This window comes from Oryza brachyantha, chromosome 3 (assembly GCF_000231095.2).
Source record: "Oryza brachyantha chromosome 3, ObraRS2, whole genome shotgun sequence".
In the NCBI taxonomy this organism is placed as follows: domain Eukaryota; kingdom Viridiplantae; phylum Streptophyta; class Magnoliopsida; order Poales; family Poaceae; genus Oryza; species Oryza brachyantha.
Genome location: NC_023165.2, coordinates 12091364 through 12108693, shown reverse-complemented (window position 1 = coordinate 12108693; position 17330 = coordinate 12091364). Strand labels below are relative to the sequence as shown.

The 17330-nt window shown below is 40.3% G+C and overlaps 1 protein-coding gene across 2 annotated transcripts; it reads left to right on the top strand.

Annotated features, from left to right (window-relative positions):
• Positions 1–7682: 7682 nt before the first annotated feature.
• Positions 7683–15080, top strand: LOC102719937 (stomatal closure-related actin-binding protein 1-like). Of its 2 annotated transcripts, none has more exons than XM_015835688.2 (13): positions 7683–8092; positions 10222–10503; positions 10644–10772; positions 11005–11097; positions 11331–11471; positions 11981–12049; positions 12148–12231; positions 12925–13105; positions 13433–13549; positions 13637–13695; positions 14054–14188; positions 14277–14426; positions 14526–15080. In XM_015835688.2, exons 2-13 carry the CDS (start codon positions 10222–10224, stop codon positions 14562–14564), a joined length of 1479 nt encoding a protein of 492 aa, XP_015691174.1. In that variant the 5' UTR covers positions 7683–8092; the 3' UTR covers positions 14565–15080. The 2 variants fall into 2 exon arrangements, with proteins under 2 accessions (XP_015691174.1, XP_006650110.1); XM_006650047.3 differs by having other exon boundaries at positions 10206–10503.
• The last annotated feature ends 2250 nt before the right edge of the window (positions 15081–17330 follow it).

The window sequence follows — 17330 nt, the reverse complement described above, 5'->3', positions numbered from 1 at the left end:
TTGATTTGTATTTTTTTTACTTGTGTTTGATTGGCATGTCTTTTTCTGCGCTTAGGTGATCATGACAGTGATGTGATGGGGTTTACTAAGGAAACAAGTGGTGGCAGTGATGGGTTAGAGATGGAGGCACCTGCGCAAGGTTTTGATTCTTGAAGTTCTATCTGTGTTTGTGTCCACTTGTACCCGTGTTGAATTTCATGCCGACACATTTTTATTTTTAACTTCTAGGTCCTAGTAGAAGGAAAGATGCCACTGATGAAGTTAGAAAACTAATTTACCAAACTTTACTGGCTAGAAGTAACAATGGGAGGTTAGGGAAGAGGGTTACACATGAGGTTGCATCTCAATTTAGTTTGCATATTCGTACTGTTCATGATATTTGGAAGAGAGGAAAAGAGTCACTAGCCCAAGGTGTTGTGGTCAATGCAACAAGTAGAAAGAGAGGTCGTTCGGGCCGTAAGGAAATTCCTATTGATTTAGAATCTTTATGCAATGTTCCTCTCAATGAAAGAATGACATTAGAAGCTGTGAGCAGGCGCCTCCATGTTTGTACATGCATAAAGGGCTACTTAGACGTCATTCAAACAACATCAAACCTTACCTAACCGATGCAAACAAGAACACTAGGTTGCGGTGGTGTGTTGATATGCTCGATCCAGATAGCACACCTAATGATCAAAGGTTCAAAGCTTTATTTGATCATGTATTCATCGACGAGAAGTGGTTTTTTCTTACACAAAATTCTGCAAAATATTACTTGTTGCCTGAGGAAGATGATCCACATCGTTGTAGTAAAAGTAAGAACTACATTCCACATCTAATGTTTTTGGTTGCCTCAGCTCGGCCAAGGTTTCATAGTGGAGTTTGTATTTTTGATGGAAAAATTGGATGCTTCCCTCTTGTGACAACGTGCTAAGAGGAGTAGCGTGAACAGGCAAGCCGGAACATGGGAAGTTAAGCCAATTACTCACATCACAAGAGATGTGATAGGGTGTTCATGGTTGAAAGGGTGTTGCCGGCTATTAGAGAAAAATGGCCACGAGAGGATATTCACAATCCTATCTACATTGTTCAAGACAATGCACCATCACATTTGGAGGTTAATGACCCTTTGTTTTGCCAAGCTGGTAAACAAGGAGGATTCGATATTAGGCTAGTTTGTCAACCTCCAAATTCTCCAGATTTCAATATATTGGATTTGGGATTCTTTCGAGCGATTCAAGCCATTCAATACAGGAAATCAGCGAGAACGGTTCAGGATCTTGTTCCAATTGTGCAAGAGGTAAACTTTCTCGTACATTCATGTAAGTTAATTATGTTGCATACTCATTCTAACATTTTTTTCATAACTGAAACAGGCTTTCAATGAGTACTGTCCAGAGAAGGCTAGTAGAATTTGGCTCACTATGCATCTAGTCATGAAGGAATCCATGAAGGTTGCTGGATCGAACAAGTACAAAATTCCTCACATGAACAAAAAAAGACTAGAGACACTAGGTCAGCTTCCACTGCAAATTGCTTGTGAGAGATCAATAGTTGACGAGGCAAAGGGAATTCTTGCTGCAGCAAACAATTAGATGAAGATTAGAACTAGGCAATTCTAATTGTATCATGATTAGAACTAGCAAATGTATGAACTGCTGAAACTGGAACCAACTTTTTACTTATTGATGCTCTAGATGTTCTTTTACGCCTTCCTTTGCAGCTTGTTTCTTTGCATACATATCGTCGAGCACTTTGAGAACGTGCTCAGGTAGTAGAATGGTCTCGACGTCCATGCGAAGCACACTAACATTAGAAATCAGAAGCTCGCAGTCAAAGTCATCAAGGCCATAGATAATCTGCGCTGAGAGCGCATAGACGTCGTGAAACAAACCACATCGTGAACATGGCTTTCGGCGAGCAAGGCGGTGAGCATTGCAGCAGGCTTTCTAGTCATCGACGGCATGTACACTTCTGCAGCGCTCGCACGCAGGCGCGCCGTCGTCTTCCTTCATCTCGGGCGCCCTGTCCTCCTCCTCCATCTCAGGCGCCCCGTCCTCCAGTGCGTCACCATTGCACTTGTCCGGCGCGTCTTCCTCCTCCGAGTCAGGTACGATAGCCATGTTCATGCAGCTTGCAACGGCGCACAACAAGCAACAATGGTGGAGCAGCGAGGGAGAGATGGGATGGCAGCACGGCCGCGACATAATTTAAAGAACAGCGTAGGAGACGGGAAGCACAGCGCCATGGGAGCTGCGTGCATGCATCGGAATGGAGCGCCTAGAAGTTGCATGCGTCCAGCTGCATGCATGCATGCATGCATGCTTCGGGAGCAAGCACTCAAGCCGGAAGCCAATGCGTCCACCGTGCACATGCAAGGCTATACAAGTCCAAAATGAACTAAAAATACTAGAACGTGTTGAATTTTGAAATTCACAATTTGGCCAGGACGAGTAGAATTCTAGAACCAGAGAGAGTACGTAGTTGCTGCTAGGTTAGTAGTAGTAGCCTGTTGGTTGGGGCTAGAAATCATGGCGATTGCGGTGCAACGAAGCTTCATCACTGACCAGTGGAAGAATATCCTATTACGTGGCTGCGTCCGTCTACGTAGATTAATTATTTCTTGGCTTTGGTTTTTATGGGTAAACTTTTCGAGCCGGTAAACATTAGACTTTTTTTAAATATTTTTGTATTATCAGATTATTTCTCACATTTTTATATTATATTTTTAACTTCGTAGTTATTAATTTTATTGTTTATACTATTAAATAGTTATAAAAATCAGATAATCTTTTATTTTTTTTTATGAGCAAAAGAACATAACCGTGCTAGTACTACGTTTCATGGAGTACTCAAGTTGTTCAGGAACTGATTTTTTGTGGGCCACTAAACTTATATATACCACCAATAAGTAGTATACATGTATCCTAAAACCATACCCTTTTATGCGTGGAGGGGAAAATATACATAATATATGTAATGCAAAAGGGAATCGCTAGATTTTAGAATTTTTTTTTGGGGGGATCAGGACAGAGAGGGTAACGAGGTATACGAGGTACTCTCTCCATTTCGTAATGTAAGTCTTATTCGCAATATAAGTCTTTATAGCATTGCCTATATAAACATTTATATAGATGCTAATAAATCTAGATACATATATAAAGTATATACAATCATCAATCAATGAATTTAGTAACAAATTGGCGACAGGCCGACAGTGACTCCTCGGCGATCATAGCAGTGATAAGGAGCTCATTCTAATTATGGCACTTGCAATATAAAGGACCTAGGGTTTAGGTTTTGTGGTGAGAGGGGTGTTGAGGAAAGGGGAAGAAGGGTGTTTAGCGATGGTTCTTGTTGCTCACGTGTAACGAAAAGAGCTAGAGGAGGAGAGAACACATTGCTTAGTGGAACGATGGGTGAACATATGTAGTTAGGAGTGGTAATGAGCCTAAATTTTTCTATACAAAATTTATAGGTTAGGGTTAAAAATGGGATGGACTAAAATTTTGTAGGTTTTTAGGCTAAAAATATTAAAGGGTTTAGTAAGGTTGTGAATGGACCCAAGGGCCTTGCCACCCCTAATACAATTGAATGAAGAATAATCTTATGCGCTAATTTAGATCGATGATCATAGCGAATATAAATACAAGTGTGGGTCTAACCCTTTTCATATCTTCTCAATAACCGGTTTATAGAAACAATACCCAGGAAGACATGAAGGCTGCGTTCGGCTCTCCCCTTCCTAACCCCGGATTTCCTCGTTTTTCACGCGCACGCTTCCTGAACCGCTAGCTGGTGTATTTTTTGTGAAAATTTTCTATATGAAAGTTATTTAAAAATCATATTAATCTATTTTATAATTTTTATAATTACTTAATCATGTATTAGTCTTTTACTTTTTTTCCATATAACTTACCTCATGTGTCTCATGCCACCCCCACACACACCACCACATTTTGGACTGTACCGAAACTCCATTAACACATAAGTTGGTAGACCCTTTTGTAAAAATGCCTGCATACTGAGCAGTGGTACGCTGTAGGCACATGCAGGACGTGAACTTCTCCAAGGACTGCATGCATGGTTACGGCCGAAGTAAGTCCAAATCAGTGTCCACGGTCCACGTGCTTGCGTCCGTTGATATTGAACCGGATCGGAGGAGAGATAAATGTTGCCGTAGTAGACCACTGGACCAGAGCCTAGCTCAACGTCTTTGTCCAATGTCCGATGTTTATTAGGATGTGAAGAGGGCGTGAGGTGGATTTAGGCACTAAGAGCCAAAGCGTATAAAATAGTTATTTCATATGAAAAAACAATAATTTTGTCTCATTGGGTTATCTTTTAGGGTAGAAAAGACCATTTACTATTCATCGTGAATCTTCTTTGGACGTGTTCCCAAGAGCTATCAAGGGAGCTCAGAGCACGCACAGTGCTCCTACGTGGCGAGCTGGAGCTCCAGCTCGCCACGTAGGAGCTGGTCCGCCAGCTCGGCGTGGACCGTGCCCCAACCGGGGTGCGTGTCTCTTCGCGAGGAGGCGATGGCTTCGTCGCAGAGAGAGGACAGAGAAACCAGAGAAAAGGAAGAGAGAAGCCGATGTTGCTTGGGCCCCGCCGACGCCACCCCCTTGACACTGACGCCGGCCACCGCCACCGTCCGCAACCCGTCGCCAGCGTCCCCAACGCGCCGACACCCGGATCCGGCATCCCCATCGTGCCGCCCCGCCGCCGCGTGGATCCGTTGCCGCCGGCCGCCGAGGTCGCCGTAGCCGCTTGGTCCGCGGTCGCCGTCGTCACCCGCCGAGGTCGCTGCCGCAGCCGTTGCCCGCCTAGATCCGCCGCCTGGCCCGTCGCCTGCCCCGGTCCGTGGTTGCCGCCGTCACACCGCTGTGCTTCGTCACCGTCCCCGACGCGCCGCCGTCCTTCGCCGTCGACCACGGCTGCCGCTGAGCTCCACCGACCGGAAGAGAGGGGAGAGAGCTTGGGAGGGGGATGAGGAGTGGAAGGGGAGAGAGGAGAGAGAGTTGTCAGGAAAAAAAAGTTTTGTAGGGCCCACCTAGAGCACTTTGAATTGTGGGGTGAGTAGCCTCATCATATGTGACAGGCTAGGGCTCCTCACATGAGGAGCCTGCATAGTGCATTCCCTTATCTCTTCCTCTTTTTCATGGCACGTTTTTTATGCTAAGGTGGTGTTTGGTTCTCTAGTCTCTACCATTTGGTTAGAGAGATTAAAAGAGACAAAAAAAACATTATGTATAGAAATTTCGGTTAGGGATTAGGTGTGAAAGGGACTAATAGACTAATACAATTTTAGTCTCTTATGTTTGGGTTTTTTAAGACTAAAGGAGACGAAAGTGAAGGGACTAATTAGTCCCCTAAACCAAACGGTGCCTAAATAGTGTGTTGTTTTTGCTAAAATGTTTATACGAAAGTTACTTAAAATTAGATTAATCTATTTATTAAATTTATAATATCTACGTTTAATCATATATGTTAAATGATATTTCTCGTGGTGGGTACCTTTCTCGATCCACATGGCGCAGACGTCCCTCCTGATCCTATTTGATGACACTGAGGTCTCAACATCACCCACAGCGTGGTGGAATTGGAGGGGTATGGGCGCCCGGGCGTGTACATGCACGGTGGTGCCGTGTGCCGGCGATCGCTCGCGCTCGATCCCCATCCAGACAGCGCCGTTCCATCCATCCATCGGACTGATTGCATGATTGAGCTAGGCTACCCCGACACGCACACATGCGGAAGAGATTAGCATTATTATTCATACGACGATATTGCCATGCAGATAACGCTGCACCGCCCCGCCATCGGCGACGGCCGAGGGCTTCCCCTGGAATAAGTGAGGCGGCGAGGGGCCTATCCGCTAAAAGCGAGTAACGGCCGGCATTCTCGCTCGCGCCACCGGCCGGAAGGGACACCTGGACCGTCCGATCGGGATCCGACGGGCGGGGAGACCTGGACCGTCCCCGCTGCTCCCGGGATTTGCGGCACCGCGCGCTGCCGCGTGGGCCCCTGGCCCCGGCGGGATCTTCTGCGGCGGTCAAGGAGCAGCCACACTGGTGTGTGTGTGTGGGTGTGTCGTGCGTCAGCGGGGACAGGCTGGGCACACGGCGGCCGCAGGCGGGTGTGCTACAGTGGATGCCACTCGTCGCTAGGGGTGGGTACAGTAACTTGGTCGGGACCTTTCGCAAAGAGGAGCGCACCTTCGCGTCCCAAACAATTTACCCCCACCCGGGGCATTTAACTATTTGTGGGCCTTAACTTTATTTCCACGTGTCATATGCACACGAGATTAACACTCATAAAAGTGACAAATAGTTAATTTTTCCACCCTACACCATTTACGCATATAACCACTGGCTCATCGAAGAAACACTACTAAAATTTAGGTTATCGAGGGTCACTTGATTCTAACTTTTTTTGAATTTCTAAATGAAAAATACGCTAATATGGTGCTAATTTATAAAGGTCAAGGAAGGCCGGTCCCCACTACCTATCTCTATGGTTTTTAATAGTCATTTGATATTTGATTATAAGTGCGTTGTCTTGGTAATATATTTATAATTGTTAGTTCTAGATTGATGGTTAAAAGTTGATAGTAATAGTGACATATAGATGAGAACTAAGGTTGTCTTATTATTTTAGAGATTTTGGTACTGAAATAAATTAAATGTATCACACCCTAACTAGTCGCTACTAAAATTTAGTAATTATTATACAATCTTCGGCCCACAAATTATTATACACTAAAATTGTTGGTGTTTGAACCCAAACCACACTTCATTACTTTTTTTAGCTTAATTACGGTAAGACCAGTTTGCCATTACAAAATTTTGATAAGGTTGGTTTCACTGGTAAAAAAAAGATATTATCTCTAGTTACTTGTTACTACTCTTCTACTAATATCTTGGATCATTCTCAAAATCAAGAAGATAATATTAGAGCTAGACTTCTATTTTAATCCATGTCAATACTAAAATGCAATCGAGTATAATTGAGTGATAACTACACAATAAGTTAATATAATGTATATTACACGTGGATCTTAAACAGATATGATCGCGGGTTAGAATGCGTGCAGACAAATCGAAAAATATCAAGTTACTATAATGTAAGCAAACCTTTAGCCTGTTATTTAAAAGTAGTATTAGTAGCTTTATAAAAAATGATTACAAAGTCATATTGGTAATACAGAATGAAAAGATTACAATATAACAATATAAATTTCATAAATGATCTTGTTGTACCACAAAAGCGCTAATACTAATTTAAATTATGGCATACCACTGTCGCAAAATCACTTAACGGCGTTAACCTACACTATCTTATTAACCATGTAGCATTATTTTTGTGCAGCAAATATTCTTCTAAAACAAATAATAAACCAGCAAAATTTAGTCGATCTAATGTATACGATGCTGCTATATAAAAATACACTGCATTTCTATCATGTATTGTCGCTAAAGTTCCCAAAAAAAAAAACCAGCTTCTTGCAATAAATCTATACAAACCTACACCCCAAAAATTGGTTTTTCTCATATAGACTATAAGTACCCCAAAACTAAGTGAGAATATATACATGCATGTAATTCTTATGCCCACCTAAACCAAAGAAAGAGAAGCAGTGAGCAAAGTGAGAAGGCGAGCTCTTCTTTTTCCTCCTATGCAAATGGTCCTGCTGCCTTCCCAGCCATGAAACAACAAAGAAGATGCACGCTGTGCTGCGTGGTCCTAGCAAAAAAGCAAAAAAAGAAGAAGAAGAAGAAGAAAAAAAAGATGATGCCCTCGTTTCATTAAGAGAAGGGAAAAAGGCCATTCAAAGCTGCCACCCTGCTCTACGAGGCAGGCACCAGCCCAGCGAGAGAGAAGGGGAGACAAGAGAAGAGAAGCCAAAGCTACCTGCACAACAGCAGCGTCCCGTTCCCTCCCTCCTCTCGCCGCGAACACGAACCTGACCCTGCTGCTCGCAAGATCCCCAAACCACGCGGGAATTCGGTCTCGAGCTCGCTCGCTCGCTCGTCCCCCATTGCGTTCGTCGAGATCAGGAGATCCAGCCCCGGTTCGTGGCGGCGGCTACTAGCCGCGTCGCGAGGTTCGTCCTTGGCCCTGGATGTCTCTGCTCTTCTTGGTCTTTTGTTTTTTTTGGTTTTCTTTTGGGCTGGTTGAGTTATTGAGTTTGGTGTTGTGTTCTTGAGGTGATTCTGTGTTCGGGGAGGGGGGAAAGTTTGGATCTTTTCGGAGATTTAAGACTGTTCCTCCACTCCTCCTCTTTTTGCATTCTGTTCGGACATGTTCTTGGGACATTCTGCTCTGCGCCAATCCCCGTTCTTGGGGGTTCGTTGTTTTTGGTGGGAAGAAGAAGCTGCATTTGCATGGAGCAGTTGGCCGGTTAGTACAGGGAACCGTGGGAAAACAAAATTAAAAAAAAAAAGGCAAATGGAATGGTATTCCATGTGTGTAGGTGTAGCTTCCTCCAAACCGATGAGAGTGATACAGCTGTAGTTCCAATTGTTTAATCATCTTGTGATGGGGGCCTTTGCTGAGCTTGCAATGCTTGCACTGGGAGGACGAGAATGAGTGAGCTCAACTCTGCGATTTGTTTAGTGTTCTTTGGTCTACGATATATATGTATGCGGCCTTATCTTTCGCCTGAATTTAGTACAGCCGTAGATGCTGCAATGGTTTTTTTTTCCTAAGCAACCTTCGTAGCCTCATTCTTGCTAATTAACAGAGAATTTCTTTGTGTTTTTTTATAGCCAGTGGGTTACTCAGCCAGGGGATAATAGAAAGGGAGCTGCTATAAGTATCGGATGCACCACTGCATGTGCTAATTTACAGAGAATTGCTTTACTGAAAAAACTTCAAGTAGGTTACTGCTACTAGGAAATAATGTGATGGGTATACGTGTAAAGTTTTCAGTTGTTGTGCAGTTTGTATGCTAATAGTACCTTGCATTTTGTGTCGTAATATAGTAGTACTGTTTAGTTCCAGACATCCACAGTGCATATGATTCAATCCAGATTTCATTTTTATCCTCCAAATTAAATAGGAGTAAGTAATAGTAACTGCAGAGTTTGTTCTTGGGTATTTTGTTTTGACTCCCGAAACTGAGCTGGTAACAGAACTGTGCAGTTTACCCAATCCACCCTTGTTTGTTACTTTGCACTGTGAGGAAGTTCTTATCTTCTAGTGCAATTAACCAGAATTAGAATTAGATGCTGTACTGCTGCTACCTTGAGTCACCTCCATAGCCCTCTGTTTGCCTAACCAACAAGGATGGACCACTCCCAACTGTAAAGCGGAAGATGGAATCCCTTTTCATTGTTCACTGATAAAGTTGCATTCCTGGCTCCCCCCTTAACTGTCCTTTTTTTTATAGAATTCAAGAGAAAGTGATGTTCAAAGTAGTAGTTGGTTCTACTTTGACGCCCCTGCTGATTTTTTTTTCGAAGGCCTGTTTTCGTTTGAATGGTTTCAGTAGCTCAATTTTATAGATTTTGATCAACAATTTCTTAAACTGAGAGTATATTTATTGTATAAAATGTACCATTATATTCATATCTCAAAATGGCTTGCAAAATATTTGTTTTATAGCGGCTAAAAATATATTTATGAGAAACCAATTGTCAAAGGTTAATCTTGAAGACTTTATGAAATTAAAATTTGCAAAATATTGGTTTGAATGGTTTCAGTAGGTCAGTTTTATAGACTTTATGTATTGTTGCTGCATTATTTCTCCAACCACTTGCAATCATCTGTGATCCAAAAACTTCTTGGTATGTAATGAATATGTTTTTATTATTTGTGGGGTCTAGTCTTTTTGTTATTTTTCTATCCTTTGTTTAATACTTTTGGTGCTTGTTGTTCAAAAATTTGTTTGCACTCTGCTCAATCCTATTTTTTCTCAAGAGATTCTGGTTTCTTGGTTGTGTCACTTCAACGATATGATAATGATAATGTGATGTTTATCATATGTTTCACGCATCTGTAGACTATAGTCTATAGGTGCTGGAATCAATGTCATATTTTGCTACTGATCCAACTGTTTCCAGCTTTGCATTCTTGAATTCCATTTTCGTTTTTTTTTTTTGGGGGGGGGGGGGGCATGCTTAACTACTGGAAAAGCTGTCAATGATATATTTAATACAGTAATTGTTGCGGATTGAATTGTGCAATGAATTCTTTTTGTGGAACTAATATTGCAGGTTTTTCATTATACAGATGACCCGGGCAGCAACTCTTGATTATGGGGGTAAGGGTGAGACTTTACGGCCTGGGCCATTACGTCCAGCAAACATCATAAGGGCTAAATTTCCTACCTACAAAAATGGTTTGAATGGTATAGTAGTCAAACTAGCCGATGGCCCTGAAATGCCATCTGTCAAGGAGACTGTTACCAAGGAAACTGCAGATATTCTTGACCGTCGTCAGCGTCTGTCAGTCCGTGAGCTTGCAATGAAGTTTGAGAAGGGTCTCAATACTGCCACTTTGTTGTCTAATGAGGTTCAGACTTTACTGTTCAGTTTAAGTAATACAATTACATAGTGTTACTTTTGTCGTACCTACCCAGGACGAATGAAGTTTAAGACTAACTGAAAGCCTACTGAAGATATTCTTTCTGTTTGACTTCCTCAAAACGTCAGGTTAAATGGAGACAAGTGGCTTTGTTAGAACGCGACATCCTTCTGAAGAATCTAAAGACTGTGTTAGAATCACTGAGAGGCCGCGTGACAGGCAAAACCAAGGCTGAACTTGAGGACTCTATTTCTATGGTTGGTTTCATTGTATTCTATAAAAGTATATTTCTCTTCAAGTTTATCTTTCATTTTGACCTGCATTTACATTTAACTGCATCTTTTTGCAAAATATTATACTCCACAGAGCCTAATTTAAAATTTGAAGTTCTTTCAATTCTCTTACTGTTAATTATTGATAAAAATCCAGTTACCTGCGGAGGTGCATTCCTAAATGTTGGCAGTTCATTAGAGTAATAATATTTTGTAGGTGGATATTCTTGCTGTTCAGCTCTCCAAAAGAGAAGCTGAGCTGCTCCAGCAAAAGGAAGAAGTCACAAAATTAGCGAAATCATTAAAGCTGGTACGTTCTGTTTTCCAATTTGTTTGCTTGCAGTACTTCAGCATTGCATTTTACAAACATGAGGTAATTAGTTCAGGTATCAGAATCTATTTACTTGAACATGTTGATTTTCATCACTCTCATTTTTAAACATTGTACTGTTTTAGATGTTTCTCTCTATACAATCATTGCCCATGCTCCTACGGGTTGTAATGTCCACTCAGTTTTTTTTCTTTTTTCCCCTTTGCTCTTAGGCTTCCGAAGATGCCAAAAGAATTGTTGAAGAAGAAAGAGCAAGTGCTCATACAGAGATTGAAAGTGCTAGGTCTGCTGTGCAAAGAGTTCAACAGGCACTTCAGGAACATGAAAAGATATCAAAAACAACTGGAAAGCAAGTATGTAAATATAATCTAGCAGTATGCTGCTTTCATTAGTTCACTGCATAAATCCATTACTACAAGCTAACAGATGGCCTGAGTTTTTACTTCCAACTTCTGGCAATGGCGTCCACCATGATTGTTCTTTGTTCCTATTTTCTTGATGTTTTTTTACCTTCTTTTTATTTGAAATTATCGTTCTTATCTAAACTGTTTATTACAGCATTTAATCAATTCATAGGGCCTATTAATTTGTTTGCACCTGTACAGAATGGAATGAAGCACACATAAGTTATTTCATGCATTGTTATGCACACATTCTGTACTTCTGCATACACATTAATTTGTTGCTCCTGTGCTACAATTAGCTTTCTAAAGCCGCAAGTCCATTTAGTCTAACTCTTAACATCTACTCGCCAGCTATTCCTTACTACCTCCATTTTCTTATGCTCTTTCATGTATGTCCATTACTTTGTTTTCAATCATTCACTACAACGTTTACGTGACATCTATTTGCTATTTGGAAGGATATGGTGGAACTAAAGAAAGAAGTTAGAGAGGCACGAAGAATCAAAATGCTTCATCACCCCAGCAAGGTATAATTGATTTAACTTCTTACGTATTTCGGTGTACTGAATGGAATGTGCCAACTCTATTTTGTTTATATCATGCATGACACATGTATCTTCTCTAGGCAATGGATCTGGAAAATGAGATCAAAATTTTGCGCAAAACATTCGCTGAGAGGTCCATGGATTGTGTTAATCTTTTGAAAGAGGTATACATCACCAATGCTGGCTTCAATTATTTCCAATTTTGCACCTGTTTTATATGGTTGAGAACTTGAGATATCTTTATTTATATTCAAGATTGAAACCATACAGCATACATTGCTCTGCGCGCGAAATGTCTTGAGTGTAATGTACTTGAATTGATGACTATAAAAGGAAAGATGCATTTGGCATGATATTCAGGGCTTCAGGCACATTATTCTGTAAGTTTTAAAATGCTACAAGAATAATAAGCAAGCAAGTTGAACATTTACTAAAGAAACAGATGGTGGGGGTGAGTGGTTAATCCGCCACCACCCCACTGCCAACATTTACTAAAGGGAGAATGTGGGGGGAAAGGCCCAAATGTAAGTTGAGATATATATGATTACACAACCAATCAAATGCTTGGAAAATGAATCTAATCCATTCAAAATTAAAAAAATAATCACTGAAATGACTAAAAGAGAATATTTTGACATCTCTTTAGTCTATGCTAAACAATATAGAAATGCTTATATTTTGGAATGGAGGTAGTATTAAGTATATAGGATCTTCTCTCACTGTTTAAAAAAGTTATGGTGCTACTTGGATCAGCCATTACAAAATGGTAATTTATCTAAACCAGGATCGTCAGACCATTATAACAGACCATTACAAAATGCATATACAGTACTAATTATGAGTATATTTTTTGCCAGTTGGAACTGCACAAAAGACCACAAGGAAATGATATCCCTGTGTTTGATTTGGAGGGTCTCCAATGCTTAGGCTCAATACTACGCATAGTTGCTCAGAGCGGCGCTGCCATGGATTTCTCAAATATTTCAATCCAGTGGTTCCGTGTGCACCCAAAAGAAAGTAACAAAGAGATTATTTCAGGTGGATCTCTCTCTCTCTCTCTCTCTCTCTCTCTCTCACACACACACACACACACACACACACACACCACACACACACACACATGTTGTATAAAGTGAGGCCACACCTGTCCCTCTTTTTTTATTTAGAAGGGCACATATGTTTCTACTTTCTTACACACTAAACAGAGTTGCACAGTAAATTAGAAATATAAGTTCTTTCATTTTTTTTTCCTTTTGGCACTAATAAGCTATTGCAAATGAAAAGGGAAACCACAACCTGAACCTAGTGAAATATATAGTTCATGATGTCAGTACTTCTGACATTTTTGTTCTTACACCTCTTTAGGTGCCACGAGATCAGTATATGCTCCCGAACCACATGACGTTGGACGGTATTTGGAAGCTGAAATCAGTTTTGGTGGTGAAATTGCTATAGCAAAGACAGCTGGGCCAATAGACCCTGGTTTGTTTAACTGAAAACTTCTTTTGGATGAAATTCTCTGCATTTCTTAACTATTGCATGGCTAACATGCTTTTGCGTTCTTAGCAGATGCTGGATTGGTGGAATATGTAGAAACACTTGTAAAGAAACGTGAAACTGAGTTCAATGTATGATCATACCATCACTATCCTTTGCCACTTTATGCCATTTCCTTTCACGATTTGTGTGATGTAAGGGTTGCAATTTAGAGTTTGACGTCCATGTTCATTTTACCAAATAAGCAGCATGATTTGTGATGATTTCAAAGCTTTTTGCTCTACGCATGCAGTAGTGTTCAACAATCAACATGTCATCCACTGCTGTAGTTTGAAATGAGATGGTTGGGTACCAACACATATTTGAATTTGAAACCACCGATGCACATAATTTTGGTTCTCTAGGGCAGTGTACTTTGACATTAAAATCATCATGTGGTTATCTGAACTACTGTTTTCTTTAATTAACAAATAATTTGTGTCATGGCAGGTCGTTGTGCTTCAGTTGAATGGAATTGACCAGCCAAAGGAGTCTGTTCATGTCCTCAATATTGGAAAACTGCGGATGAGGCTTTCCAAAGGCAAGACAGTGGTTGCCAAGGAATTCTATTCCTCATCAATGCAGGTAGGGTGCATGCAGGAAACATCATACATATCTTCTCTTCCATGGTTACATGGTACCTTCCCCTTACAGCATAACTGTTCTACTGCAGCTATGTGGTGTCCGAGGTGGCGGCGAAGCAGCCTCTCAGGCAATGTTCTGGCGGCCCAGGAATGACCTCAGCATGGTCTTGGCCTTCGAAACGACGAGAGAACGGAACACCGCAATCATGCTCACACGACGATTCGCCATAGATTGCAATGTACACCCTTCTTGCCACACTGACATGGCCATGAATTCCATTCTCTCAGTCTTAACACCTCAGATATATGTTTCTTCTCCCTCCATGACCGGTTTTCAGATCATCCTCGCTGGACCAGGCGACAAAACTCCATGGTGAAGAAAAGGCGAGCGCGCCACCGGTGGTGCTCATCCTCCGAGATCATCCAATTCCAACATCAACATGTACATTACATTCCTGTGCACAGTGTGTTTGCATCAAGATCAAGCTCGGTCTGTCAAGTCATGGCGCCAGTTCGTTCGTCCTCCCCTGGTGGTGACAGTTCTTCTTCAGAAAGGCAGATGCCGCCGTGGGCACCATTTTTAGCCGCCTCCGGTTGCCGTCTTTCCCTCCATTGGTCACCGTGATGCTGTTCTTGGCTGCTGCCGGCCGCTTGTTGCTAGGAATAGTAAGCATAATGTTTGCCTGTTTGGTACATTACACACCACGACGGCATTGAGCTTAGTTAAGTTTGATCAGAAACGTGGGTAGTTTGTGCTAACATTAATCTTCAGTCAGTGTTGACTAACCAAAGATTGTTTGAATGGTAACTAAGACAAGTGCAGTTCCATTGCGCCTTGTCATGTTGGATTTCAGAAAAAATGACATGGAAATATTGGTCTGCTCCTTTTGTGATGATTTGTGGTTGGAGATGATGTGGGACTCTTTATAAGGTGACTAGCTAAATACCTGTGTTATATAGGAACAAGATCAATTATGTTGTTTTTATAACAACTCAGATTCTGGATATGTGCTTGCAAGATTAGAAAAAAATCATTTTAGAGATGAAATAAGATAAAAATCTAAATATAAAAGGACAACTTTTTAAGATTAACATACATGGAGGAATAGTTGGTTCAAAAATACTCCATCTGTCTTAGAATATTGCTAGCCAGTAACATTATGAGACGGAGGGAGTATATAAAAGAGTTGCACCTTCGTCTTTTCGCTTTTGTTTATATATATAAACCAAAATTTAAATTTTTAAACTTAAATTTAGAACTGGTTTTGAGTTTTTTCTATCATAGTTTATTATTTTAGCCTCGTGTCCTTAGCGTTTAGCTCGCTAAAAACACGTATATAAAAATTTATTCATAAATTATTTCTCTTTTACAAATATACCGTTTAACATTCACCCACACATATGTGCCACCATAATTGTCATTGTTTATAGGAGCATAGATTAGATTCATGTCTCCCACGTGCTTAATATGCACTGCATGTGAAAGCTTGCCCCCCAAAAGTCCAGGAAATTGTTCAGAGTTATCAAAGAAAAACATGAAAAATTGGCAGGTGTTGGGGTTGGGGTCTGCGTTTGACCTGGAAAATTAACGATGGGGATGGAGCAAAGAGAATAGTGTCGCATTCGCTACAGAAGATTGTTCCAGTGAAACACTGAGAGAGCGGACAAGAAAAAGATTTATTTGGACATTTCTCGAGTCGCGGAATCGATCGGAGTCGCTGCAACGCAATTTCACATCTTATCGTGCCTTGACCGGTTGACCCCGTGGCTGGTACTGGTATCGCGTGCCAATTAATTCGCAGTGAAAAACCAAACGATGTATTTATAACTAAAAATAATTTATAGATAAAATATTTATATACGTATTTTTGTTAAAATATAAACTTTGATAAAAAAAACTAAAATTAACTTTAAATTTAAAAATATAAAATTTTACTTATAAGCGATTGGAATTTATAAACAGAAGCGAAACGACAAAAGATGACTGACCGTACGTGCAGCTCGGCCGCACACGTGCAGCCGAGGGAGCCACGGACGCCTCCATCGGACGGATCGGAAAAATCGGGTCAAGAGACTCTTGCCCAGGATCGCGACCCCAGACACGGTAAAAGAAGAGTAGAAAGAAATACATGGAATAAATTTCACTAAATTATTGTACATGTTTTGGTAAAATTAGTACCGCCTTGCCTCCGGTTGCAAAGTTTGAAGTTGGATGGTTCAGTGTCAAACCAAAAAAGTCAAGTGTGTAATTTGACGTTTTATATCACAAGTATTATATTCATGTATTGTGTCAAACCCATATCATACAACTGATGATAGGCTACGAGATGGGAAAAGATAACAACATGATTTTTGTCGACAAACCGCTTGATTTTCTTTTTTCAAAAGCAATAATTTTTACGTGACATTAGGGCGGGGATGAGGATGGGCAGTTCCACTTTTAAATATTAGAAATAAGTTATTTGAGGTTTAAAATAGATTGATCAAATTTACATGCACGGCATTAAAATTAATTCGATTGAATGCACTGTTTTGTATAGTTTTATATTACATTTATTTTGTGTTACAATATACAATGTCAATAATCTTACATATATTTTAACTTAATATAAATTTAAAGTGACTTACAGTTAAAGATCGAGTAACACTACATATTTAAAAATGAAATTATCCTGAAACTACTTATTTATAAGCCATGGTATCTTAAAAACAATAAATTTAGTATTGTCTTTTTCAAAAAATTACAAATCATAAAACTATACATTTTAAAATTTTACCATGATAATAGATGTAGGAATAACACATATAAAATCTGCAGTTTTGTGGAAAAAAAACAACACTAAATATATATATATAGTTTTGACATAGAATAACTTAAGCATATATTCCTTCTATTCCATATTATAAGGTTTTCTGTATTAATTTATATGTTTTATATATGTGTCTAAATTTATTAGCATATATATGAATCTAGATCAGATTAGAAAGTATCATAATATGCAATGGAGATGGAGAGAATACTAGATAAATATGTTTCTAAAGTAATAGTTTTGTGAACTGCAATAACGTGACTTAGATGTATAATTTTACTATAATCACCCAGGTATATGTAATTTTGCGAAATATACTCGAACAAGATGGAA